General features: G+C 46.8%; 1 protein-coding gene across 5 annotated transcripts; it reads right to left on the bottom strand.

The window, feature by feature from the left end:
- Positions 1-1,673: 1,673 nt before the first annotated feature.
- ptpn11b (protein tyrosine phosphatase non-receptor type 11b) lies at positions 1,674-27,783 on the bottom strand. Of its 5 annotated transcripts, none has more exons than XM_062460132.1 (16): positions 27,627-27,783; positions 16,751-16,873; positions 10,984-11,178; positions 10,092-10,284; positions 9,391-9,510; positions 9,063-9,176; positions 7,760-7,856; positions 7,427-7,506; positions 7,096-7,269; positions 6,373-6,504; positions 5,976-6,130; positions 5,387-5,454; positions 4,859-5,010; positions 4,185-4,285; positions 3,849-3,932; positions 1,674-3,238 (listed from the first exon to the last, which is right to left on the bottom strand). In XM_062460132.1, the coding sequence occupies exons 1-16, from the start codon at positions 27,638-27,640 to the stop codon at positions 3,139-3,141; spliced, it is 1,902 nt and encodes a 633-aa protein (XP_062316116.1). In that variant the 5' UTR covers positions 27,641-27,783; the 3' UTR covers positions 1,674-3,138. The 5 variants fall into 5 exon arrangements, with proteins under 5 accessions (XP_062316116.1, XP_062316118.1, XP_062316120.1 ...); XM_062460134.1 differs by having other exon boundaries at positions 7,117-7,269; XM_062460136.1 differs by having other exon boundaries at positions 1,674-3,255; positions 3,834-3,932; positions 27,627-27,782.

Genomic DNA, 27,783 nt, shown 5'->3' with positions numbered 1-27,783 from the left:
CGGTGAGCCTGGGCAGAACAAGGCGTTTGGGCTGAGCCAGTGCAAGAGAGGGAAAACAGTCTTCATCTGACGCAGGAACAGTCAGAAAACCACTACTTAAATCAGGCTTATTGCAACCAACAAAGGAACAAGGATACAAATAAAAACTATAGAAACATAGTATTCAAGTAAATTTAAGGAGACAAGCAGAAATAAAATAAGTGATATATTTACTGTATACCTCCATGTACACCAGTGTAGCTTACAATTAAAACATGATTATCAATGGTGTAATAACACCAAAATAATAACAACAATGATAATAATAAACCAAAAAGCATAAATGGACAAAACAATTAGCAATTTACAATTAATGTTAAATAAAAAAAAAAAAGTTAAATGAAAATATAACAAGAAAACACTGATGAAAAAAACTTCTAGACTGCTACCAAAAATACTGTACTCTTCAGCCATTAGACATCCGGAAAGCCAGACAAGAAAAGCCTTGCAGCTGAGAATTCAGCAGTTGTATGCTCAATTTCAAGTATTGAAGTGTAAATGTTTTACCTCATCATAGAAAGTTTTGACCCATTGAGGCATAATTAAACGCAATAGAAATCACTATCGTCATCATCAACAGCGCACAACGATTAGGTAATCAAAAATAAACAATAAATTCACTATTCATTCATTTGACAGGATTTACACAGGGATCCAGGGACACTGGATAGTTTCATTTCACAAACATTTGCAGAGTTCACTTTATCGCAGCAAACCACATCTTTTTATAAACATCTACTTTCCAGTGACACAAGGTGTCAACTCCAGTAATTTCACTACACACAGTGACTCGTATATGATATCAACAACCCATTTGTAGCAAATGATCAAAATATCCCTAGAAATGTAGAAATTGAAATGAGGGACGAGGGCATGCTTACTGAAAGCAGTCAAATGTTTTGTTTAGATACCAAATTATACTAAATCATAAATAGCATTAATAATTAGAGTGCACACATATACAATAGGAAGCAGACAGAAAGAGAGATAATGAGAGAATGAATGAATGACAGAGAAACAGAGAAAGAAAACTATTTAAAACTGCACCCTACAAACAGTCAAACACACTGAGATAATGTTATCATTATTGTGGTGGCAGGCAACTCATTATGTTCAGTCTATGTTGTGCTTCCAAGGCCTAACAGAAAAGGCCTGTCTACTACAGGCACACACCCCTTTATGTCTGTCTGTATGTGTGTGTATGTATGCCCTTTGCATGGCTGCACAACTGGGTCACTGAAATGGGACATTTCTGACACAGGCTAAACCATAATGCATCTCTCCCTATGACATTTTCATACCAAATGCTAAGGATAGTTAGCATTACGCCAGCCAGATGCCCCACTGCATTCTGCTTTGACAATCTCAACCTCATTATGACATCATCGCGGACATCATCTTCCTCCAAACCATGGTCAAGCCAGGATTACAGACATCTTGCAGATTACTTTTTGGAGACAAATCTATTCTTTAATCTTGGGCTGTGCGCCATCTGGCGCACTAACATTGGTTAAGGACTTGAGCGATTGGCGACACACGCCAGTTGGCCTGGCTAACATCCTCTCTGTCACTACTCTTCCATCCCTCCCTCCCTGCCTCCTTCCCTCCCTCACTCACCTCCCCCCTCACCTCCCACCCAGCAGATGTTAAACCATGTAACATTTTCTATGAACAGTGTCTCCAGGCTTTTTCCCAGAGCAGGGAGGGATTCACCACAAGCATAGAAGTGCAGTCGCTCAGAAACCTTGACAACAGGTTTCCTCTTCAAACGTTGACTGAAAGGAGGATTGCTGGGCTAGTGCCGAATGGTGCATTGAAATGTTAAAAAGTGAAATACACCAAAGCCCAGACTCATCTGCACCTGAAGACACTGTAGCATCCTTCTTTCTACTTAATTTTCCAGAACGATCACTTTAAAAAAGTCATGACCTTAGTTACAAAGCCACGCTAATAATGACAAAGAAGGAAATCAAAAATAATTGAATGGGATGTGATATAAAATCAAAACAGATATAAACATTTTATGAATGAGTTGGTGCTGTATCTCCTCCCTTAGTGGGCTTGTGGTTTTATTCTAAGGTGCAGGAGAATGTTGCCTGACCATTTAGATACGAAAAACACTAACACTGGAGGCCCTGAAATCAACAAGCCACAATGGCGTCCTGTTGATTGTAAGAAGCAGCTCTGTTGGTAAAGAATAGTTAAGCAAGCACATCTTGTATTGGCACAAGAAACAATAGTTGACTAGCACACATGGGAGCAGGGGGGCACAGATCTCTAATTGAACATTCAAAATATATCAGTCAGAAAACAAACTAACACAATATCCTGTTCCAGCCAGACTCTGACATCAGTTGCGAACAGCCCTTGGGAATACACCATCTTCCATCTTGACTTTAAAAATAAAGGTCTCAGTAGGAATTGGCAAGGTTGTCCACACCAGTGGCTTGTGTGCTAGCAGACTATAACTGCCCAAAATATCACTCAGCCCTGCAGTAATGACTACAGCCACAGACAGAACATAGCAAAAAAGTCTTTGGTTCAAGTAGATGACTGCCAGTAAAACAGGTAGAGAGAGAGAGAGAGGGAAAGAGAGAATAGCACAGTCTCTGAGAACGAACAGTGAAATAGCTTAGCTTCACCATTTTGTGTCCCATAAACCCGTAGAAGGTTCAGCGCGGAACGAACCTCTAGAACCTTCCGCATTCTAGAACGCGAGCGATCAAAACGCTGCGCTAGAATCCGAGCAAAACATCTACGTCGCGCAAAGAGTATGCAACTACTTTGTTTTTCCTGTGTCGGTTCATTCCAGAAGACTACAGACGAGAACGTCAGGGGAGGAAGGTGGGCCTCGAAAAGTTGTAGCATCACAACCGTGAAAATGGCGGGATAGAGGAGGCGGAGTTACATGCGTCTGGTATTTGAGGCACTTTGCTGCTGGCGAGGAGCAGAGCGGGTGTGTGTGCGCGTGAGGAGAGAGTCTCGCTGTACTCCTCCCTCTCCATTGAGGGGCAAAGGCTTCGCACAGAAACCCAGCAGGGCAGCAGTGGGACAGCTGTGGAGGATGGGGGACGGTAGAGGGGTCAGCACCCACCACCTTCATCCCAGGAAGGGACCACCGTCGTGGGGTTGGAGGCGAGAGCCCAGGGGGCCCCTCTGTGGTTCTGTCGGTGCTAAATGAGCATCGCTGCTGCTGAAACTGAAGCACATAAACAGGTCCACAGAGTCACACACACACACAGGTACACAGAGTCACACACACAAAAAGGTCCACAGAGTCACACACATAAACAGGTACACAGAGTCACACACACACACACACTGTACGAGGCTTGAGTTGATCTTACTACACACAGGGAAACGAGTTTGTCCTTTTCTCTGGTTGTCTTTGTTGTGGGAAAACAGGTGTCAGAGAGAACACAGGGCTTAGCAGGCTTGGGACAGTGTATCCCAAATGGTCTCAAGGACAACACACGGCTACTTAATATTGCTCCAAACAAAGGATGTGCTGTTGCAAAACTAAAATGTTGCAAAGGACATCAGTTTAAGTGCCAGAAGGTGGAAATCTTTGGGATTTGGACAGTTCATTTTTAAAGCTTACAGAAGTATGCCAGACCTGCTACCATGCATCCTCATCAACAACAAAAATCCATAAAGAACTAAGTCTAACCTAAATAAATATGAAATCATATTTACCATTATTTATACTGTATATATATTTGTTTTAATAACATTTTTCTCCAAATGACCCCCATACATGAGCAGTCAGATGCAGTACTCACAGAGAGAAGCAGTGGTCCCAGATTTACCTCCTGGTGTTGCTGCTAGCTGATGTCTTGGGGTTCTTGATGTTTAAGTTCTCGTATACACCTGACGAGTCCTCGTTTGTCATGCTACAACACAGGACACAGGGCCATGAGCCAAACCCATGTTCAGAGCCTTCCCTCCTTATCCACGGACATTTGCTTTCTTTTCGTCTTATTATTACAGCTCATACTCATTGATTGCAATAAATCTAATGCAAAAAAAACATAATCTAAGAGTATATATGTGTTGCTAAGAGTTGCTAAGAGTTATGGGAAGAATACATTAGGGACTATTCTACATGAGCCATGTTTGAGACGGGTGGGGGGGGGGTAACTTACACGGAGGAAGAGCGAGATGTTGTCATGTTGGGTTTTGACCTGGCATTGGTTGTCTGGGGATACTTGATATTTGAGTACTCTCTTTCCTTTGTCTTATTCCTCTGAAAAAGTCAAGAAACACAAAAAACTGTTAGATTCAGGGAAATAGAGCTGTTTAACAAAGCAACACTTCATTTGCTAAACAAAGACTAGGTGCAATGGGCTGACTCGCTTAACTGGTTGACACCCATACTTATTAACCGGGTCCTTCAAGCTCAAATTCACCTCAATTGTTCCTTTCCCTACTGAAACCAGGAAATAGAACTACAGGTCTGTGATGTCACGTAGATGTAATTTAGAGGGGCTTGTCTCAAGTTGTATAACGGCTTTCGGGTGTCAAAATACGCAGTGATACCCTTGTGATAAGCAGGAGTTACCCAGAGAGTCAAATGCCAGAAAAACACGATGTCATGGTGAACAAGCAGAAGAAGCCATAATGGAAAGGAAAGGAGGAGTCAATCAAATCTAATCTTATTTGTATAACCCTTTTTACAAGAAACATCTCTTTCTTCACACCCATAACACATTGAAGTAACTTATGTATGCTCCAGAAGTAGGCGTACACGAAGCAACTGTAAAAATGAACTTAAGTAAACAGTAGTTTGAAGTGGTTTGTCTGGATGTTGACGGAATACCTGTTCTTCTTCCAGTCTCTTCTGTGCTGTGTCGATGTACTGTTGCACCGCCATGTAGATGAACTTGTACTGGGCCTCAGTCTGAACCATGCCTGAACGCTGCTGACGAACTCTCTGAATGGTCTTAGGGATGTCGATGTCACAGTCCAGTCCTGAAACGTACGCACCCACACACACACGCACGCAGCGCACACACGCACGCAGCGCAAATACAGCGCACACACACACACACACAAAGTGTGACACACACAGAAGGGGAACAATGTTTAGACAAGTATCGGATTTGTCTCAAATGACCCATCTCCCCCCCCACACACACACACACACACACCACAAACATGCCACACACACGCAATCAGAAAGCTCAAGGGCCAAGGTATTTGACACAGTTACAAAGATACAGTTGTAAATCCTAATCCCAACATGCAAACTCACGGCGCTTGCGAGCAAAATGTCAGCGCTCTACAACAGTCTCACGTCTGGCTGACATTTGAAAACAGGGAAACGGATGAGTCAGGGCTTCCTTACCTTGTCTGTTGATAATGTCAATCAGAATATCAATGACAATGATGGTGCCTGTCCTCCCGATGCCAGCACTGAGGAGTCACAGGAGACCAGGATTTACATCACAGTAGCTCTTCCCAGCAATCATTCAGCTTTACATAGAGGGGGCAACAAGCTGTAGCGTAGGCAACATAAGCCATTGGTTGCTCTTTGTCGCAAGAGCCTCGGGCGTTAGAACACTTTATACCAGGGTTCTCCAACCCTGGTCCTCGAGGGCTGCTGTCCTGCATGTTTTAGATGTTTCCCTGCTCCAGCACTCCTGTTCCAAATTAATGGGTTGTTATCAAGCTCTGTGGAAGCCGGGTAATGACCAGTCATTTGAATCAGGTGTGCTGGAGCAGGGGAACATCTAAAACATGCAGGACAGCGGCCCTCGAGGACCAGGGTTGGAGAACCCTGCTTTATACAATACAGTGTGACAACGCGAGAAATGTGATTACAACGTGTACAGATGATCTGCTTGCCGTGGATCCCTATGGGCCTGACGGGTTGGTGTTATAGGTGTTGTGTGAGACAGCTGTACACGTCCTAGCGGATGTTCTTCCTTGTTTACCTGCAGTGGACCACGATGGGCCCCGTGTCTGGAATGGAGGCCTGGGTGCGGTTGACCTGCTCCAGGAAACTGAGCACTCCTCCAGGCTCGTTGGGCACTCCGTGGTCGGGCCAGCTCAGGTACTGGTAGTGCCAGATGTACCTCACAGGCTCCCTCTAGAGGTGGACAGAAGCAAGTTCAGTTAGGTGGGCCGGCAAAGACACACTAACTGATTCTTCAGACACACAGGTCTAGCCTTGTGGACAAGGGGGAAACTGGTGTTGTTTGCATGTCTATTTGATCGTTTTGATCCCAAAGCGAGGTGGAAATGTTCTTGTTTCTCTGTCGTGTCTGGGGTGGCTGGACACAGGGCTGAGTTTAGGGGGACGTTTCCCCACCTCTGCGTTTGCAAGCATACCCGGTCCAAGCGCATGACCTCAAGCTCTCGCAGGATGTAGTCCTGGGCAGGGCGCTCCTCCACGTTCTTCACACTCACTTTCCCAAACTCCTTGGTGGCGTTGAGGTCAGGCCAGTAGCGCACGCACTTGTTCTGGGGTCAGAGAGAGGAGGCGGGTGTCAGAGAGAGGAGGCGGGTGTCAGAGAGAGGAGGCGGGTGTCAGAGAGAGGAGGCGGATGTCAGAGAGAGGAGGCGGGTGTCAGAGAGAGGAGGCGGGGGTCAGAGAGAGGAGGCGGGGGTCAGAGAGAGGAGAAGTGGAGCATGACACAATCTAGAAGGAGGAGATTTCCTCCCAAGCAGCTTTACGATCAGCTTAGCTGTCACACTATCCCCCCGTCGGCCCCCCTACCGCCCCCGCTAACCCCACTTTGCTGAGGTCAGCTAACACCACTCCTCATCCTCACCTCCTGGCTCCGACGGCCGTTCAGCTGGGAGACCTCTGACACAAAATGGCTACCCTAACAAACAATGAACGTAGATGGAACAATTGCCACTTGTGCGAAGCGATAGTCCATGAAGCACGGTAACATGCACTTCCTATTAAACTCCACGTACTTCCTATAAGACTTGGCAATGCAGGAATTGAAAGTCAAGCAGTATTGAGGAACTCAAAGCCACTTCCTCTAACAACAACAGTTCCCAGGAACCCAGGTAACCCTGGTGAAAGAAAGGAAACACACACACTGCCACTGTGTGAGAGCCTACCCGTCCACGCTCCATCTCCTTGGTGGTCATGACGATCACATGCGTGTTCTCCTGGTACACCATCTTCCAGAAGTCGATGACGGTGTTCTGCAGACAGCCCTGAGTGGCAATGAACACCTTGCCCTCGTCATGACGACCCTCGTCATGCAAACTCTGGAGCACACACAGATTAAACAAATGTAAGTATAGTATAGACTATTTACATACAAACTTATGGAGACATGTAGATAAACAGGTGTGGATGTAGGAGATGTGAGGGTATAGGACAGAGTAGGGATGTACAGCCAGCAGGTGGAGATGTAGAACTCACTTTGATGTAGTTTGCATTGATGTAGTCAGAGCCAGGCACCTCCGTGTCTGCCTCTCTGATCTCCACACGTGTCGTATCAACTGACAAGCACAAGACACCCGGCCGTCATCACACACACAGCACAACAGAGTGAGCACTTTTACTATCTGTGTGATACTGTAAAGGATCTGTATTTTGTACTCCAGGCCCTGGTAAAAACACACTGTCTAATCAAAATCCAATACTAAGAGATTAAATAACGTATTTATATCCTATTCCCAGGTGGACGATAAAACGAGACAGAACTGTCAGTATTGCGAGGATGATTTACAGACAGGAAGTGATGTAACTCACAGGGGAGGATGTTCTTGTATCGGTTTTTACTCTTGTTCTCTGGTTTCTGTCCTTCTTTCCTGGGATACAACAGCTTGCATTCCTGCTGCTGCAGCACCTGCAGCGAGCAAAACAAGACAACAGAGGAAAGGAGGGAGGGAGGAGAGATGGCTGTTACAGTGGGGAGTTAAGTCAGCCAAAATATTTCAGAAAAATAGCTTGAAGGAACAGGCACCCCATCATCTGCAATGATGCCATAACTTAATCATAACCAGCGAGTTATGAATTAATAAAGGCTCAGGTTTGTGTGGGGTGTGTTCAGTCACATACAGCAGGGGTCACTGTGGAATTCTTTTTACTCAACTCTTACGAAGCTCATTATATTAACTGTGCACTTTAACCTTTTTTGTGCACAGCACTAACTATGGTAGGTACTTCTGTGCCAAAGAACCCATCTGACGCCCCCTGAGGACACTGAGATTAAAAAAAAGGTCTTGCCACCCAAGCCAGATCAAGTACTACTGAGTAAGGATGAAAACCTGTCTTCCTGTGTGAGAGGAGTCTGTTGCTGTTTATCAATCCGAAGAACGCCAAGAATGTATTTGCGTTCTTGAGAAGAACGTTCTTGCCAAGCGTCTTGCGAGAACGGTCTTGCAAGACCGCAAGGACGGAGAACGATTTGAGATGTGTGTGTACTTGCAATGACTTCTGGGAAATCAGATGCGTTCTCGCTGACCAAGTCACCGGCTGTTTCTCAATCCACTTTTTTTTAAAGATGACGTTTTACGTCATCTTTAATGTTCTTGATCAGTCCCTTTCATAGAGGATGCATCGGATGGTGACTTGGTCAGCGAGAACGCATCTGATTTCCCAGAAGTCATTGCAAGAACACACACATCTCAAATCGTTCTCCGTTCACGCGGTCTTGCAAGACCGATCTCGCAAGACGCTTGGCAAGAACGTTCTTCTCAAGAACGCAAGTACGTTCTTCGGATTGATAAACAGCCACCATCCGATGCATCCTCGAAAAAAGGGGCGGATCAAGAACACCTCCGGGTATTTTTGGCGTTCTTGGTGACTTGTGTTCTTGGGATTGGAACCGTACTTGAGAAATGAAAGATGATGTCACACAAGAACGGAGAAAAGCGTGGAATGAGAAACAGCCTGTGTTTCAAGTTTGGGTCATCACCCTGGGAAACAGCAATTTTATTATATATTAGTGGTGTATGGCTCAGTGGTTACAGCACTTGACTGCAGATCTAGAGGTCACAAGTTCAAGTCATTCACAGCACACTGATGATATCTATGATATCAGAACACTTACCTCAAACTCTTCCCAGAAGCCTTGTTTTGGTTTCTCTGAGTTGTCTGCCACTTTGTTGAGTTCTTGTACCCTGTTCTCGATGTTGGCTGCGTTTATTCTGGTGGCGTTGAAGGGCTGCCGTGTCCAGAAGGACAAATAAAAAAATGACACATCCGCGCTTATACGTTGTTCAAATATTTTGCCCGAGTAAGCTGCGTTCACACTCAAAATTATCGTCAGATATCATCAGTTTATATAAAAGTATGTTAACTACAAGCTAGCTAGACGTCAGATTCTTCTTTTCAGATGGAGATTACGCCGCGAGTTTGTGGTATCGCTGGCGTCTCACCTGTTTCAGGTGCACTACGATGCCACTCTTCTCCACCATGGGGTTCTTCTTGTAGTGGTCCACCAGGTCGGCCAGCGTGTCGAACCTCTCGCCACCACCCACGTCGTACTTCCCATCCGGCTGGGGAGTACACGGCACCAGTTCGTTAGTCTAGCATTCCTCCTAGCGTCGTTAGCCTAGCCAGTATTGTGCCTCAAAGATCTTCCTGCTAGCATCGTTAGTCTCTAGCCACTACTGAGCCTCAAAGCACTTCCCATTAAAGTACCAGTTACCTGCTAACCTACTAGTTTGTTAGCGGTTACCTGCCTGACCAGCTATGCAAAGGGATAATTGTTTAGGAATGTGTACATATGTGTAGGTGTGGAGATTGTCGCTACATTTTCTAAGATTCCTGACGACGGATGAGCATCGAGAGCTAGGTGGACGATAGTGGGACCCCGGTATTTTTTACCTAGACCAAGGTTTTCGCTATGATTCTAACAAATAGATAGTTGATAAGATGATTCAGGTTCGCTGTAACAGACTAAAACTATGCTAACACCTAGGCTAGTTCTCCAAAAATTGGGTAACTGTCTCTGGGCCTCCCTAAACAGAGGCCATAACAGACCTTGGCAGACCTTGAACGCTCTTAGAACGCTCCTAAGAAGCTCATAGCGTTAAGAGCTTCTTAACGAATCTGGGAAACCCGGCCCTTGTCTCACCTGGTAGCGGATCATGACATGTGTGACCTTGGTCTTGCGGTCCACGTTCTCGTGCTTCTCCTCGTTGGTGAGCACAGAGAGCACAAAGTCGCCCGGTTTGCTCTGGCTTTCTCGTACCAGGAAGCTGCCAGGCTTGCCCTTGTCGGTCAGCAGTTTCTCTGCGTCGCGCCCTGAAAGATGCCCGTGGTACCACCTGGTAGCGGGTACAGATAAATGAGGTTTGCGGACTGTCAACATCCGTTATTTAAACCAGCCTAATTCCACAGATAATTTACACATATCAGCTTCATCAAATTCAATTGTATCTGTAGGTTAGGCCCTATAGGCAGTTTTACTAGAAACTTATGAGAGTAGGCCTATGAGGAAAGTTCAGTCTCAAAATCTTTTAGATTCCAGAATGTCATACTACAGCAATTTTTCATGCATCCACATAATTTCCTAAGAAAAGTGTACGTTTGGATCTCTCCATGTCGGAGAGTTCAGGGGTGTGATTGTTATTTACATAGACTTGGCAAGCTTTGTGTTCGTGCGAGTGTGTGGCTTGCATTTGCGAGTGTGTAGGAGGCTCCTGCAAGAGGTGTGGGTTGAGTGGAGGAACCACAAGACAGCAAAGCTCCACACAGATCGCGAGCCTTTCTTGGAACTCAGTGCAGAGTAAGACGTCAGCACAAGATGTGCAGCGTGACAAATATTGACGTGTAGATGTCAACAACGAGGAAGAGTTGTTTGAGTCTGTCCTGTTTAGTCCTGTTAAGTCTTACTGTCATTTAATTGCGAAGGATGCATGTTCAGATTCAGTCCAGAGTGGGCATCGTGGTTAGAAGCACTGCCATTGTATTTTATGTGCGGTGAGTCGGTGGTGAATGTGTGTGTGTGTGTGTGGGGTGTGTACCTCTCCGAGGTGGGGTCCTTGCAGTTGAGCGGGTACTTGAGCTCGATGACGTCCCCGTTCCTCTCCCTCAGCAGGTCGTGCTGCTCGGTGTAGAACTGCACCAGCTCAGCCAGTGTGGCAAACTTCTCCCCGCCGTACAGGTCATAGTAGTCCCCCGAGTTCTGGATCTTAATGTGGGTGACCTCATCGCTACGCCTGTCACACACACGCACAAACACACACACACGTAAACAAGCACACAAACACACAAATGCGCACAAACATGCACACGTAAACAAACACAAGCGTACACACCAGGGGAGAGAGGATTTAGCTGTAGTTAGTCATCCTGTACTGTGTATTCTCAGAGTTGACTGTTTCAACAACATCCAGTCATCTAATCTCTGCAGAACCCCACAGAAAGCCAGTTGATGATGACAGGTGGCTGCTATCAGGGGTGAAGTGAACCCCTTGGTGTTTGTGCAGCAGAAAACTCTCTGATCAGCAAATGTATGGTTGAAAACAAAACATGAGGTTTGTAGAAATTCGAAGTAATAGGCATTTCTCCGACAACTGGCAGTTCCAAGGGAGCTAGGCTACAGAGGAACTGAAAACATTTGGAACCACTTTACAAAATGCATGCACACATCCATCCCACCCACCACACACACACACTAAACACCAACATGAGACATTCAAACATAAAAAGTCTTATCAGCATGGAAAGAAGTAAAAAAGCGAGGCCTGCTTCAACTGTTGCCATGTTGACTTGCTTTTTCCAGGCTTCCATTACCATCGAAACCATCTGAGCCAAATCTTTCAGCAGAAACAAGCACAAAAAACAACAGACATTCTTGATATGTGCTTTGCATACACCTGTAGTTTCAGCGTTTTTGCAGGAAACCACTAGCCCACATCTACAGTACACACACACTGATCACCAGGATGCAGAGAGCAGCAACCCCAGTGACAGCACTGCATTTTCTGCAATCTGATCTGGCAAGGGGAATGTAATAAGCCCTCTCTGCAAATTGATTATCAAGTAATGGTCGTACGAAGTGGAACAAATGCTATTTTCCTTCCTCTCCGACTGCCTCCTCTCTATCTCCCTCCCCCCCCCCCTCTATCTCAACCACTCTCCACCCATAAACTCTCTCTCCCCCCTCACTCTAACTCCACGCCTCGAACACTGCCCCTCCCTCTCCCTCCCTCCCTCCATCCATCTCCATCTCTCTCCATTGTTGACCTGTGTCTCACTCCATCTCAGTAATAGTGTTATGTGTGTATCAGAGGGGCAGGCCTCCTGACTGCAGTCTGCTAATGGCTCCGAAGCTGATGCTGCAGCCACCCTCTAGAGAGCCTTGTTTGTGGGGTAGCGTAATACAATTAACATCCTTGCAATGAGCCAAATACATCCAACTGGGATGGGTAGCACACCTCCAGTCCTCTGCTGACTTGGAGACATGGCAATCAGATCGGATAGTGCCTCGCGTAGTCGAGTGAGATACCTGCTTGACATTTCGTAATCAATGGTGTATACTTGTTTGGAGATTCAGCGGGGCATCTGAATGTGATTCAGATGAAGACAGTGTAGAGTAGATGACATTTCGTTTCAACAGTGATTAATCAATGCTAGCTGCACCCGTCACTTTATCAGAATCAACTGGGAATGGTTAGCCTTCGATGTCAACCCAGTAGCAGGCTACAGCAATTCCAATGACTGATAAATGTTCTCTGTTTCAGGCTGTAAGCTCCAGTAAAGAGGAGAAAGGTAAGCTCTGCTCTCTGTCTGCATAAGGCCCCATCTGATGCCCTTTCACACTAATCCTGCTCGGCTGGGAACAGAGGGATGAGGAAGAAGGAAAGGAAGAAAGAAAGTAAGAGAGAGAAATAGAGAGAAAGAAGAAAGAGAGACAAACATACATTCTCACACACACACACAGCGCACACACACACAGCTGTGCTACTGTCTCAGCCTAAGCCCTCCTGACTCAGGTGTGCTGAGTGTGTGTGTGTGTGTCTGTTTATCAGGAGAGCACTATGAGTTCATCATTGATTTTCCCTGTCCCAGTGCAGACTGGGAGAACGAGCCGACAAGAAACACACACACACACAATGACAGAATTTATTCTCTCTCCATGCCTCCGCCCTGTTACCCATCAGCCCTCTGCACTATCTCTGTCCAACTCAGACAGCAACTGACGGTTAACAGACAGCATCGAGGGCCTCTTTCACAATGCATTTTGGGCCTGTGAATTAAGCACTGTGAATGCTGATCTGGCTGACACAACTAAGTTAACTAATTAGTTACAGCAGAAACAATAGGTAGAGAGAAAACCTTTACACTGGAATGTTCTTTGAAAAAAGTACATTGCATAAACACATGTATATACTGCATGTACAGTATATATAATAACTCTTCATTATTACAAGGAAGTATAATACAAAGAAGAACCTGTGTGCTTCACTTCTCCCTGGTAAAATCTTTCACTCAATAAACCCTTTTCTCTCAGTGAGAAGCCTTGCCTATTGTTACACAAAAATTTAACTGAGCGTGATCAACAACGCTCCATGACTCAAGGTCTGTTTTCCTGTCACATTTCAGTGTGTAAATCTATGAATAGCCCAGCTGAAAATGGAAATATGTGTGAGTGAACTGAGCCTATCACGTATTACATAACCGAGGGGAAAAATCCATCCCTGCTCTCCGGGATGTTCTATGACCTCCACAGAGTGGGTGGCAAGGCCACAGAACGAGCTGCAGGACTGCCAAACATCACGCTGGCTCACACGCTTCAGTCTCAACCTCCCTCCTCTGACGGACCTTTATTTAAGCCTGCTCACCCAATCAATACTCTGTCATCATCCAGGAGTTTCACATTAACCACATTTTGGCGGTTGAGTTGGGAAGTTAGTGGAACTCCTCCCACCAACTTTCAAATAAATAATTGTATTATTAATAATAATAAAATAACTCATCCTCTTTGAGGAAGTTGAGTCTTCAGCTCTGCTTCTGCAATGGTAACAGAAATATCTACACCCACCCACCCCTGCACCCCCCCCTCCCCTCCCCCCCCTCCCCCTCCCCCCTCACCCAGGCTCAGTCCAGGAAAGAAGGGAGAGGAGGAGATAAGCGAAAGGGAAAAAGCAGGGAGAACAAGATAACACAGTCTGGGAGTCCCTGGACGTCCATTATGACGAGAGAGAGAGAGAGAGAGGGAGAGAGAGACAGAGAGAGAACATGAGAGTAAGAGATAGCGAGAAAGAGAGAGAAAGCAAGTGTATGAGAGAGAAAGAGAAGGGAGAGAAAGAGAGAGAGAGAAAAGCGAGCCTCCTCTTCTCATAATGCCCCTGTAAGAAGAGCCTGGCCTAATGAATGTGTAATTACCCACTCATCTCCTCCTTAGATTTGGTACAGAACTGTGTGTGTGTGTTAAGAGAGAGAGAAGAGAAAAGAGAGAGGAGAGAGAGAGAGAGGGGGAGAGAGAGAGAGAGAGAGAGAGAGAGAGAGGGAGAGAGAGGGAGAGAGAGAGAGAGAGAGAGAGAGGGGGGAAAGAGAGAGAGAGAGAGAGAAAGACAGAGGCAGAGTGCATTTGTGCGAGTGAAAGACAAAGACAAAGAGATGGTGTGTGTGTGCGTGTGTGTGTGATGAAAACAAGGACCGCAGACTCCTCTCCTTTCCTCTCCCAAGCAGGGTCCCAGTTCAAAGTGCCCCCTCTCCAGAGCCCTGCTGAGAGGGTCACTCACCCAGCACACGGCTGGCTGACCTCACTGTACCACGGGAGGGGTTGGGGAGCCACATAAATCAGACACCCAACTGGGGGTAGGGTGGGGGGGTCAGCGGAATGTGTGTATGCGTGTGTCTTTGTGTGTGGTGTGTGTGTGTGTCTCTGTGTGCGTGTGTATGTGTGTGTGTGTGTGTCGAGGGGTGTTCTCTTATATTAGCCTGTGGTCCAGCTTAGCCACTGGAGTCATGGTCTGAGATTGCTGCACACACACACACACACACACACACACACACCACCAGCAGCAGTTAGGCAGTCTGACCACAAAGCCACAGACCGTGGGGTCAGACCTCCACATGGGCCATCAGTGTTAACGCTCAGAGCCTCAGCCTGCCCGCCACCCTCCCACCACACTGGCTCTGCTGCCTCACACACTCTCTCTCTCTCTCTGCCTCACGCTCCTTCTCGCTCTCTTTTCACCCAACCACACTCTCTCTCCCTGACTCACTTTATTCTTTATTCTCTCTCTCTCTCTCTCTCTCTCTCTCTCTCTCTCTCTCTCTCTCTCTCTCTCTCTCTCTCTCTCTCTCTCTCTCTCTCTCTCTCTCTCTCTCTCTCGTTACCCGCCCCACACACGCTTTTCTCTTCCTCTCTCTCTGCCCCTGCCAACTGCTGCTAAAGGACGGAGAGCTAAAGAACAGCGCTGGGCTGTTTTCCAGGAGCTTGTCTAACTGACGAGCCTCTTAAAAGCATCTGTTGCCAAGGCAGGGCCTCCATTTCACTCTCATTATTTCTTTATATCACCCCTCCCTCCCTCCAACTGTCTCCCCCCCCCCCTCTCTCTCTCTCTCTCTCTCTCTCTCTCTCTCTCTCTCTCTCTCTCTCTCTCTCACTCTCTCTCTCTCTCTCTCTCTCTCTCTCTCTCTCTCTCAGCCTAGGAAGTACCTAGGATGACATGTTTAGAAACATTCACTCAGAAACATATTCTGTTTTGTAATCTGCCCCCTGACCTCCTGACCCTCAAAAAACAGTTGGTTATTCAATGTAACGCAACGCCACAGGAGTGATGTGATCATGCCTGGCTCGGTGGAGGCCATGTTCCTTGAAGGGCTTGAGGGATGAGGCAAATTCCTGAGAAAAACTAATAACAACCAATTCTGTTTTCTTGAGGCAGTCCATTCATTTTCCTAGAAGTTCCCCCCCGAGAAACAAAAGGAAGCATATCTTAAAGCCCTGTTCACCCACAGACTTGGGCCCGCTCTCTCGCTAACTGAGGGAGTGATCATTTCCCATTTGGGCTTGGGCAACTGGACACAGAGGACACACAGCTTGACTCATGCGCTCAGTTGACTGTTTGGCCGTACCGAACGACTTGAGAGACAATAGCTTTGTTTGCTCTGAACGCTGAACTTTGCTCCAGCGGGAAAGCTGCAGAACGTAAATGGCTAATGTGCTAAAATAGGCTAGACAGAAAGAAAGAGGGAGGGGGGGGGTCAATAGAGAGAAGAGCGAGAGAGAGAGGGGAGGGATAGAGGAAGAGAGCAATCGACCTCCCGAGAGAGAGGGAGAGAAAAAAGAGGGGGGAGGGACACAGGAAGAGAGAAAGAGAGGAGAGAGAGGGGGGGGGAACAGAGCAAGCGAGCATGTGTGAGAGAGGAAAAAGAGGGGGAGGGACACAGGAAGACAGATAGAGAGACAGAGAGAGAGACAGAGAGAGAGACAGAGAGAGAGACACAGAGAGAGACACAGAGAGAGACAGAGAGAGAGACAGAGAGAGAGAGACAGAGAGAGAGACACAGAGAGAGACACACAGAGAGAGAGACAGAGAGACAGAGAGAGAGACAGAGAGAGAGACAGAGAGAGAGAGACAGACACAGAGAGAGACACAGAGAGAGAGACAGAGAGACACAGAGAGAGAGACAGAGAGACAGAGAGAGAGACAGAGACACAGAGAGAGAGACACAGAGAGAGAGACAGAGAGACAGAGAGAGAGAGAGAGACAGAGAGAGAGACAGACACAGAGACAGAGACAGTAACGGGAGGCCCTCCACACTAAGGCCCACCTGACGGACAGAGTGAAGTCCCCTGGGTTGCTCTTGCTTGGCCGGGCCAGGAAGCTACCGTGGACTCCCCTGGTGAGGAGCAGCAACTCTGCCTCCACGCCGGTGATGTTGGGGTGGAACCACCTGGAGAACCACACAGAAGAGAATTACAGCGCCTGTACCACTGAGGCACAGCCTGGATCTGGATTTTCCTGCCGTATAGACAGAACACATATACAGAGTTTGAGATTTGAATTTCAAAGATGGTTAATGTTGCAGTTTATTGAGGAAGTTAATAAGTTAAATTGATGAATTTTGCTAGGATTTCAAATGGATTTCATGGATCTTTTATCGCAGATCCTGAAACATGCAGCTGCTTGCATGCAGTGTTTAGATTTAAGTTCAGTGTATATATTTCTTCAGTATTTTGGTTCCACTGAGAGATTGAAAAAACATATTAGATATTACATGTATCATAAGTACCACTGAAATGTCATCTTTCCAAGAGACTGCATCAGTGAGTCCATTCAGCTCCACCACAGTAACATCAACAACCCATATTCAGTTTACAGGTCAGACCACCAGCTGATGTTATTTCCTGATCAGTTGTTGCTTCCTGTTGAAGGCTGCTGGAGTACTGGAGGCAGTAAAGGATCATATTTATTCCATCCTACTCACAGTGATGCAAAACTAAACACTGGATCATGTTGCTGTTGGTATCAGCAGTCACCTGAGAGGGATTCCTTGAAAGGAAACATGTGAACAACTGCTAAATTATTTTGCACCTGTGCAGTAAAATTATAGTAAAACGAAAAGAAATTCATGACCATAAACAAGCGAAGCTGGTTCATGCAGGGGACGCGAGACCTAGCCCGTCATTAGCAATCGTCATCACGCGTCAGGCATACCCTCCTACAGGGCGGGGTACATAGCAGGGATCCGGGCACCTGCATTGCTAGTGCGTCACAGACTCTCTCGGTCTCCTGCGGCCTCCTCCGCCACGACCTCCTCCGCCCCGACCTCCGCCGCCCCGGCCTCCTCCGCCCCGGCCTCCTCCGCCCCGGCCTCCTCCGCCCCGGCCTCCTCCGCCCCGGCCTCCCCCGCCCCGGCCTCCTCCGCCCCGGCCTCCACCGCCCCGGCCTCCACCGCCCCGGCCTCCACCGCCCCGGCCTCCTCCGCCCCGGCCCGCCCCGGCCTCCTCCGCCCCGGCCTCCACCGCCCCGGCCTCCTCTGCCCCGGCCTCCACCGCCCCGGCCTCCTCCGCCCCGGCCTCCACCGCCCCGGCCTCCTCCGCCCCGGCCTCCTCCCTTTGTCTGGTTCTTCTTTTCTTCCTTTGCAGGGGGAATGCGTTCGCTGCTCTCTGCCCGGATGTCGAGACGGTGTCCAGGAGACGGTGTCCAGGAGACGGTGTCCAGGAGACGGTGTCTCCGTTGGGTGCGGCAGGGAGCCGCCGCGAGCACAACCATACGCCAAATCAAATATTACAATGATGTATTGTATCATGTGGAATAAAGTATCGGTAACAAAACTACTCAGTCCTCCTGCCTGAACCCTCATGTATATATATATGAAATATAAATATTACTACCAGGACTAGCTGGAAAGCAACTGAATAGGTTTACTGTGCAAGAATTTGATTTGACCTTCTGATGGTTTAGATCTTATTTTTGAGCTGGTTCAAGGGGTTAAAACCTTACAACTGTGTGGTTAATCTATGACCTGTTAAAGTATGTAGCCCTGTGTCTGAAGTAAATGTGCTATGGTTAAGACCTGAGAAATACTTTCAGGAACATTTTCACTGGAAAGGAATTCAAGAGACAAAACCTGGATCAGTCATGTTGTGGGAGCTCCTCTACTGTACTGTTGAGTTAGGATTGGACAATGACATTTACATTTAGTCATTTAGCAGACGCTCTTATCCAGAGCGACTTACAGTAAGTACAGGGACATTCCCCCGAGGCAAGTAGGGTGAAGTGCCTTGCCCAAGGACACAACGTCAGTTGGCACTGCTGGGAATCGAACTGGCAACCTTCAGATTACTAGCCCGACTCCCTCACCACTCAGCCATCTGACTCCCTGACATCATTTGCATATGAAAAACAATGAATAACTAGGGGAATTTGGATGGTAAAATGTACCATTATAAGTCAATACTGATGATTCAATATGAGTGGGAAAAGAAGCCTTTTCACACTGGCATTTTTAGAATCCGTGAGTCACATATCTCACGCACTTCAGAGTCCAACTCATCACTTTCCTTCCCCCACGTTTCACAAGCAAAAAAATAATTATGATGGTACAGCGTGTCCACACAAACAGGCCTTATTAACATGGTGCTCATCACATCACATCACTAACCTACCCTAAACCTATCATCCGTATCAAGGTCAAAACACATGACCAATCCTGACAGTGAACATCCCTTTATTATACTTCATAAGCTTCACCCAGCTCACATAGCACTATATTTCACACTTTGTCTTGAGCCTGTGATACCATCACTGTGTAATCCCAGTTGACCTCATAAATGTGCCCTGAACTCAGATGATTAAAGGACTTGTGTCAAATGCAGCCAGTCAAACTGTTGAAGTCCTTGAAAAAGCCAGATGAGAACAGCTCTGCTGTGAACCCCTGCGCACCCAACACCTTTGCTCCTGAGACAAGCCTCAGTTTATGTGAATCAGACTAGAACGACAGCTTGTCATTCACAAAGCTACATCACATGACGCTCGTAAGAGATGGGATAACAGGGTGTGTGTGCGTGTGTGACACGTGTGTGTGTGTGTGAGCAAGTGTGTGACGTGTGTGTGTGAGGTGGCAGACGGGACAAAAGCAGGCAGACATCTGGGGACCGCCAGTGCCCCAGATGGTACCTGCCCCCCCACCCCCCCCCGCCCGTGCCCCTCCCCCCCCCCCCCGCTCGTGCCCCTCCCCCCCCCGCCCGTGCCCCCCCCCCCCCGCCCGTGCCCCTCCCCCCCCCCGCCCGTGCCCCCCCCGCCCCCCTCCCTCCAAGCACAGTGCTTTTTCTCTTTCCGCCTCAGGGGAGATTAGTGGAGGAACTTTTCAAACAGAAAATTGTAACCGATTACAACTGGCATTCACCAAGGGATTAGTCACAAATACATGGCGAGGGGGGACTTGAACGAGGATCAGTGACATCATCAAAGGGCTGAGCGGGCATCAAGCACAGTGGGAGACACAGCCGTGAACGGGTCATTGGCTGAGGGAACAATGCCCAGCCAGAGAACCTCTACGCCTTATCCTCCTGGTCCGCAGTCAGCCAACCAGAGGGAAGAGACCAGAGGAAGGACATCACTGGTGCTGGGGGAACACCTTGTGTAGCTTCAGGGGAGGGTTAAGGATGGAAATGTTTCAACTGAGCACTGGTCTTCAGCTAAACATGGATTCCTGGTGTTATTTTTGATGTTTGTGAGATGATATGAGACACCACAGACGGAATTGTTCCACTGAGGTCTCGTTCTCCACGAAGGCTTCTGAGTCAAATGGGACAGGGGAAGACAACTGGGATTGATGTCTGTTTTGCTGCTGATCTTGACTAAAGCATGACTTTTATTCTGAAAAGCAGCGTGACTCCTTAGATGGAGCATTGTTTTCAGAGATGATACAATCTCAATACTGAAAAAGGAAGCTGTGGTACACAGTGGTAGGACAGGTCTTTTCCCACGTCTTTTCCCACGTCTCTCTTAATCTGATATTTTTGTACTATGACATGGAAATAGCATTTATCTGTCATAGGAACAGAATGGCCTGTGTACCTAATCCACTATACAATCCCCAGCACTTATGTCAGATGGCTGAGTGATGGCTGAGCGGTGAGGGAGTCGGGCTAGTAATCTGAAGGTTGCCAGTTCGATTCCCAGCCGTGCAAAATGACGTTGTGTCCTTGGGCAAGGCACTTCACCCTACTTGCTTCGGGGGGAATGTCCCTGTACTTACTGTAAGTCGCTCTGGATAAGAGCGTCTGCTAAATGACTAAATGTAAATGTCACATGTCAACCTATGAAACAATGGCTGCAGAATGAGCCTCTGTCTCAGAACCCAGTCACGCCATAAACCGGCGACATTTGTGACCCATAATCTCCACAAAACCCTTCCTACAACAATACATGCCAGGTTCAAAATGACCCAACAGACGTAAAGATACTAAACACCTGAAGCTTGTTTAAATGCTTCTGTGCAGACATAAAGGGCATTAGGGCTTTTAGCTATGGTGTAGTAATCTTGTGGGGAAGGTTAGATTTTACTCCCTCTCTCTCTCTCTCTCTCTCTCTCTCTCTCCCTCTCTCTCTCTCTCTCTCTCTCTCTCTCTCTCTCTCTCTCTCTCTCTCTTCCCCCCCCCCCTCTCTCTGTCATCTTTACATGCAGGACATCAGGCCTTACTTTTCTGGTTGCGTTTGGTCAGGTCTGCGACCGAGGCAGGCAGTGTAAGCCTCCAAAATGCACATGAAGAATAGATCATCAGAAACAGAAAGGGTTTTAATCGGCATGAAAGTTTACACAGACAAGGAATTTCCTTTTGCAAGAAGGAGAAGTGTAAAAGCCAGTCTTAACGTGTCAGAGAGGGGGGACGTGGAGGTCAGACAGGGTAAAGAGGAGCTTTCTGCTTTGGGCTCTAATGTGCACACACCATTGACCCCCCAAAGCATGCACACACAGGCATGCACAGATACACACACGCACACACACACAGGCACGCACACACACATGCACACTCACACAGAATCACATACACACGCACACACATCAATCCCTCAGACACGCATACAGTTACACCTGCATATGGGGAGTCAGACAGGTCACCCTGGCAACCCCAACCCCCTCTTGGTGAACAAAGAGCAGGCTCACCAATTACCCCGCTAATCCTAACCCGCATCAATGCGCCGTGCCCTGGGTCAGCACATAGCCATGGTCTATCCCCAAACACTTAACAGTTCACTGGGGTCAATCCCACTGGAGGCCCATGACATCCATCAGCAGGCCCTCAGACAGCCGTCACACTACCCCACACACACCCAGACCTCCCCAGCAGACACACACAAAGTCACTTGCTGTCCCAAGACAGTCTTGCTCTTGCCTGGCTCACCACCGTGACCCAGAGCACCATAACACAGGGAATATGCTGCTATTTACATTATGCAAGTCAGCTGTTAGGACACAGCCGGTACTCTGTAATAGCAGGTAGCAGATTGAGATGGGGGTTTTTTCTTACCTCACCATTCTGGTCGAAGCCTCCTGTTGCTACCGTCTCTGAGCTGGGTAATCCAGCACAGTTACACAAGGGAGGGAGGGGGAGAGAGAGAGAGAGAGCTAGAGAGAGAGCTAGAGAGAGAGAGAGCGAAAGAGAGAGAGAGAGCGAGAGAGAGCTACAAAGAAAGCCAGAGAGAGAGAAAGAGAGAGAGAGAGAGAGAGAGAGAGAGAGAGAGAGAGAGAGAGAGAGAGAGAGAGAGAGAGAGAGAGGGGGAGGGAAAGCTTAATCTAGGATTTGGATGAGTGTGAGGTGTCCTGATAGCGCCAGAAGGCTGGGCGCTCCTATCAGGCCTGAGCAGCGGGCTATCAACCTAACCACTCTGGACACAGGACGTGTCGACGCAACGTCAACTCCAGACCGCCCCCTACTACTCTGACCCAACTTGCCCTGCCAGGATTACTTTCCCCTCATATTAGAATATTAGAGAGAGGCAGGCTGACCGGGGGGCGAGGGGGGGGGTGCAATCCTAATCCCAAATTATAAGTGGTCTGGTCATTGAATGCTGATGTTTGGACTTCAGCAAAACAGTCGTCTGTAAGGTCTAACAGCTTGTTGGGATTTTAAACGGCACTTGTTTGTGGTTACAGTAAAATTAGAGCAATAAAGCATTTGCCTGTACATTAGGAATCCAGATAAGCGAAAACCCAAACCCTGTCAATTCATAGAGAAGTTGGTGGAAGATGAAATACACCTGTCCATCCAGGTCAAACTGTTTGTGAAGCTGACATGGAGGACCTGCTAAACTACTCAAACAACATGATTCGTGAGAAAAACATAAACAACTATTTCCTAAAGGACAATCTTTTCTATGCAAAGACAAACGATGTTTCACGTAAAGCCGATAACGACGACATAGTCTATTAAAGAAAAGACACAGTATCATGACTGGGTCAACCCTCGACAGGCAACTTTCACCAGAAAGCTGCTGTCACTTGCAGCCAGAGTGCCAGACATGAAACCATGAGTTTAGCTTCCTAAGCGTTTCCCCTCCTAAGCCCCTGGTTAAGCCTGATCCCAGGGGTCCTGTTGAGGCAGCCAAGGAGAAGCTAATGGTTAACAAGTTTACTCTCCTGTAGAGGACTGTAGAGCTCCAGTCTGCCACCAGACTGCCCTGTCAGAGAGGGAGGCTGGGGGGTCAGATGGCTGAGCGGTTAGGGAGTCGGGCTATTAATCAGAAGGTTGTTGGTTCGAATCCCGGCTGTGCCCAACTACATTGTGTCCTTGGGCAAGGCACTTCACCCTACTTGCTTCGGGGGGAATGTCCCTGTACTTACTGTAAGTCGCTCTGAATAAGAGCGTCTGCTAAATGACTAAATGTAATGTAATGTAAATGTAAGGCTGGGGCACCACCAAAGCTGTCTGGAAGCCGACAGACGATTTTCGAGGAAAACCCCGTCTTTCTTGAGGGGGATTCTTTCTCGTGATGCTGTTTTGTGGCTCCGGAGCAAATTAGTTTGCCCTTTCCATTTCACAGTGAGCAGTGAGTTTAATCATTAACTGTTAATGTCCTCGCTTAGCTTGCCCCGTCTTCCATTAAGACATTGCTTTTCCGGAAACAGATGAACTTGCTTTACCAATGGGCATGTTTAAAATGGAAATTTCCATTTCTCCTCAGAACACAAATATCGTTACGACTACCACATGCAGACTGTCAGAGCAGGCTCCCTGTACTGTGAAGTCAAACAGGGCCAGAAATATGTCCTTCCCTGTGGTGTCCTAATGCTGCAAAATCATTCTCATCTCTCTTCATCTGCCCGAGTAGAACATGACTGCAGGAATGACTCAGGCCTTTCCAAGAATAGGCTCTATCGTTGACAACTACCAGGCACTCCACTTCCCTGTATCAGGCCTGCAGGGCACCAGCAGACAGAGAGAGAGAAAGAGAGAGAGAAACAGATAGATAGAGGGGGAGGGAGAAAGGGGGAGAAAAAGAGGGAGAAAGAGAGAGAGAGAATGAGTGAGAGACAGATTCAGGCAGACAGCGTGACAGTTATGTTTCTGACCATGTCTCTGTCTATAGAAGCAAAAGAAAAACAGAGGGATAGGAGACCAAACAACGGAAAGAGAGAGAGAGAGAGGGGGGGGAGAGAGAGAGAGAGAGAGAGAGAGGGGGAGAGAGAGGGAGAGCGAGGGAGAGAGAGAGAGGGAGAGCGAGGGAGGGAGAGTGAGGGAGAGCGAGGGAGAGAGAGAGAGGGAGAGCGAGGGAGAGAGAGCGAGCGAGGGAGAGAGAGAGAGCTGCAGCCATGCTTGCTGTTAGTACAGGGGAAACAGGCCCCACGTGCATCCAGCACCAGGGCTCTATCCTCTTACATAATGTCTCAAGTTCAATACTGCCCGGCTATTTAAAGCGCTGGCTAGGACCAGTGACAAAAAGGTGATATACTTAGTGCCTCCGAAACGGCACGAAAGCTCCTGTTAGAACTATATCAGTCACAGACAAGCCCCTGGGTGTGGGTTTGGGTCATGCTGGGGGTATTTTTAGACCTGCTGGTGGTCCTCAAGTATTTACATGCAGTCCAGACCTAGTGGCTTGATGCTCCAGTTCATGTGTTAGGCTAGCAAGCTAGCTAAGCTGCTAACCTCACACATCATTTCACCACACAAACACATATATTCACAATATATAAAGGATATTATGTCCTGTCTAATTAATATAAGTGACTGTGTGCACTGATGATGAAAATCAACTGAAAAAAGGAATTTAGATTTGATAGATAATCCATTTAGCTTGCATGAACAAGCCAGTACACATTTGTAGGCTTGATGTAGACCTATAAAGTCTGGCTGCTCTGGTAACTCAAAGGTAAAATCTGTCCAGACAAGGAGTGGAGTAGAAGCCACAGTCTCTGTAGCGTTGATGGTCGATAAGAAACGGACCTTGGGCTAGAAATTAAACCCATTATCTAAAGTCTTTCCATTACATTGAAATGCGCAGGCTAGCTTAACCCTAAAAGCTGTTGTACATGAGCAACAAACGGAATCAGCTGCCTCTTCATGTTGAATCACACACTAGCATCCTGAATGCCTACGCTCTGTTAACCTAGGAATGAACATGTCGGTTGATATTTAGAGAGAGGCTTGATCAATCAAGAAAGAACTTGAGAAAACTGGCTGATAATTTTAGCTCTGCATGTGGAAGTAAAAAGTAATTTATGAGTCAATGACATAACTTCCTCTGAATCGTGTTCTTTAACTGTCTACAAACTCATTTTGGAAAAATAACATTTACATTCGGTGAATCATATGGACATCCCCCTAGGTCACAACAACAGTATCTGTTCCCTGTGTGTCTGTGTGTACTCAGTGAATATCAGTTTGTAGATTTCTCAGCTTCCATGGTCATCCCTGGATGAAACCCAACTTTTTTTGGAGAGCTCTAGACAGCACTGGTCATTCTGTTTTCGGCTCGACTTTGACCATAACACATCCACTCTTGAATTCCTGGAAATATTGGGAGTGCTATCTTATTTCTACACATTGTCAGCTTTTCCCCTGACTGCTTATCGACTTAGAAATTACTCATTGCTTTCAACTGGTTAAACCAGGTGCAATGAAACACTCGTTCCATAAACAAAAGAAGCAAAGGAGGTTTCCTACAGTGGAAAAGTTGTAACACTGTTTGAAATGGCAGTTGGACGGGTAAAATGCTAGAAGCATGACAAACATAGCCACAGTGACATACTTATCACATACAATAACATGCATTGTCGCAGTGTTATGAAGGCTTCACAAGGCCAACTCCCAAAACATTCAACATAAAGCCTTCGCCTGGATACACTCACACTCAATACCCAACAGCCTCCATCTGTCCAACATGACCTCTTCACAAGTTGGCAATAACAAATCAGAAGAACCATGGTTTATTGTGGTGATTCACTGTTAATCTGAATCCCTGAAAAACAGTGTGACTCAATCCCTCTTCAGCACCAGTTGATAAGATCAGAGACAGAGAAATGTCTGACCAAGATGGCACCCGAGCTATTGTTGTAGTGAATGTGTCAGTTCCCCGGAGCTAGGCAGGAGCAGGAAGTATGTCAGGCATGACTCGTGTCACTGACAAAAGATGGAAACACACAGCCATTAACCACCTCTAACTATATATAGGCTACTTTTAGTGTTTGCTCTACCAATTCTGGGTGGAGGGGCAAAATGTGTGTGTGTGCATGAAGAGTGAGGGGTGGTGTTAGGGTAGGGGGGATGGGGGGAACTATGAATTAGGCTGATCATTGTGGTAAATTGGTACATTTAATCATTTTCAGCATTTTGGTAACATTTTGGAAACAACAAAAACTATTTTAGAATGTGCAAAACCAGATTATAAATTACAACACCTATAGTTCTCGGTGTGTAAACCAAGATGTCTGACTTAATCCTCAATTTGCTTTGTTGCACGGAGGTTTAAGTCATATCCAGACAGAATTAAATGGGGCAAAGCTCCTAATTTTGCCAACTAACATGGAAGAATTTCAACACTTTGTTCTCTGTGTTTGAAGGGGGGGAGGGTCATGCCTTAATATTTTGTGTAAATGAAAGCATTACACAAAACGGTTACATCGTTATAACACTCTTATTCATCAGGACTACCTGACATGTAGACAGTAGTTAGTTCTGTCACATAACAAACCCATCCGCAGAAGTTGACTACACACTGGTGGACTGCTGAGTGCCTGGTTTTTCAGATCATTCTCAGCAACGATAATTATCTGAGATTCTAGGACACCGGAAAGTGCCGTTTGAGTCAACAAACAAGACTTAATCAAATCAGAATATCAGCTTATTCTGTATTTTTCGACACTTTTATCTTACACCGCAGTTTCCAAACTCAACATGGAAGATGTTTTATGCAGATAATGTTGCTAGAGTAGAATTGGAGTTTGTATTTACTTGATTGAAGTTTGCAATCTAACTGATATAAAAAAAAAAATATTTACGGATAAAATATGCAGGCCTATATTTCTATGTAGATGTTCGAGAATTCTTTTTATTCACACCAATACATTAAATGTGGAGTCAGTAGAAACCACAGCCGTAATCACACTTTACAGCCAACTGAATGAAAGGATAAACTACGTGTAATTTGATTCATTATAATTGGCACATGCCTATTCAGCTCGATTGAAAACAAAATACAGAATTTGCAAACGGAGCCTAAGCTTACATTGCATTTTGCACAAGCAAACGGTGCACCTTGATATCGTCGTTTCCTGCAACGCACAGGGAATAAGTGCCACATAGAGGGGGGGAGAGTGAGACTTTACTGTGTTTTTCGTATTCAAAAGATTACATGTTTGCTGAAAGATGCATAAAATAGTAGCCTATGCAGGTAGCAAGTCGCGTGAGTTAACTGTTTTGTGTTTGTCCACAATCCCTATCAGACACTGGGGCTTTTAACATCTTTCACAGATGCTGGTCAAAAATATTCCGATACAACTAATAATAAATCCCGATCACCGACTACACGAAGTAATCTTGCGTTTGTCGAGCCCCGCTGCCTGCTAACCGCAGGACGCCTCCGATTGCAGCCGCACGTCCAACTCAACACACCGCATAGTCAGCCTTTGATATTCGCAGACGTTTGAACAGAGCAGTCTAGCTTCATGGCACACTTTTCAAGCAACTCCGACTTACCTGCGAGACGTCATAGCAGTCTTCGAAAACTGTCAAAGATCCTTGAATGTGCAGGGAAAGTCAAATAAAGTTAGCCTTCCCGTGCGCCTCTGCCGCGTCGCTTTCAGGAGCGTGCACTCGGAAGGGCGTTTGTTGAACAATGTTCAACTCCAAAGAC

This window comes from Osmerus eperlanus, chromosome 4, assembly GCF_963692335.1.
Source record: "Osmerus eperlanus chromosome 4, fOsmEpe2.1, whole genome shotgun sequence".
Taxonomy (NCBI): Eukaryota; Metazoa; Chordata; class Actinopteri; order Osmeriformes; family Osmeridae; genus Osmerus; species Osmerus eperlanus.
This window is presented reverse-complemented; position numbering and strand designations above follow the sequence as displayed.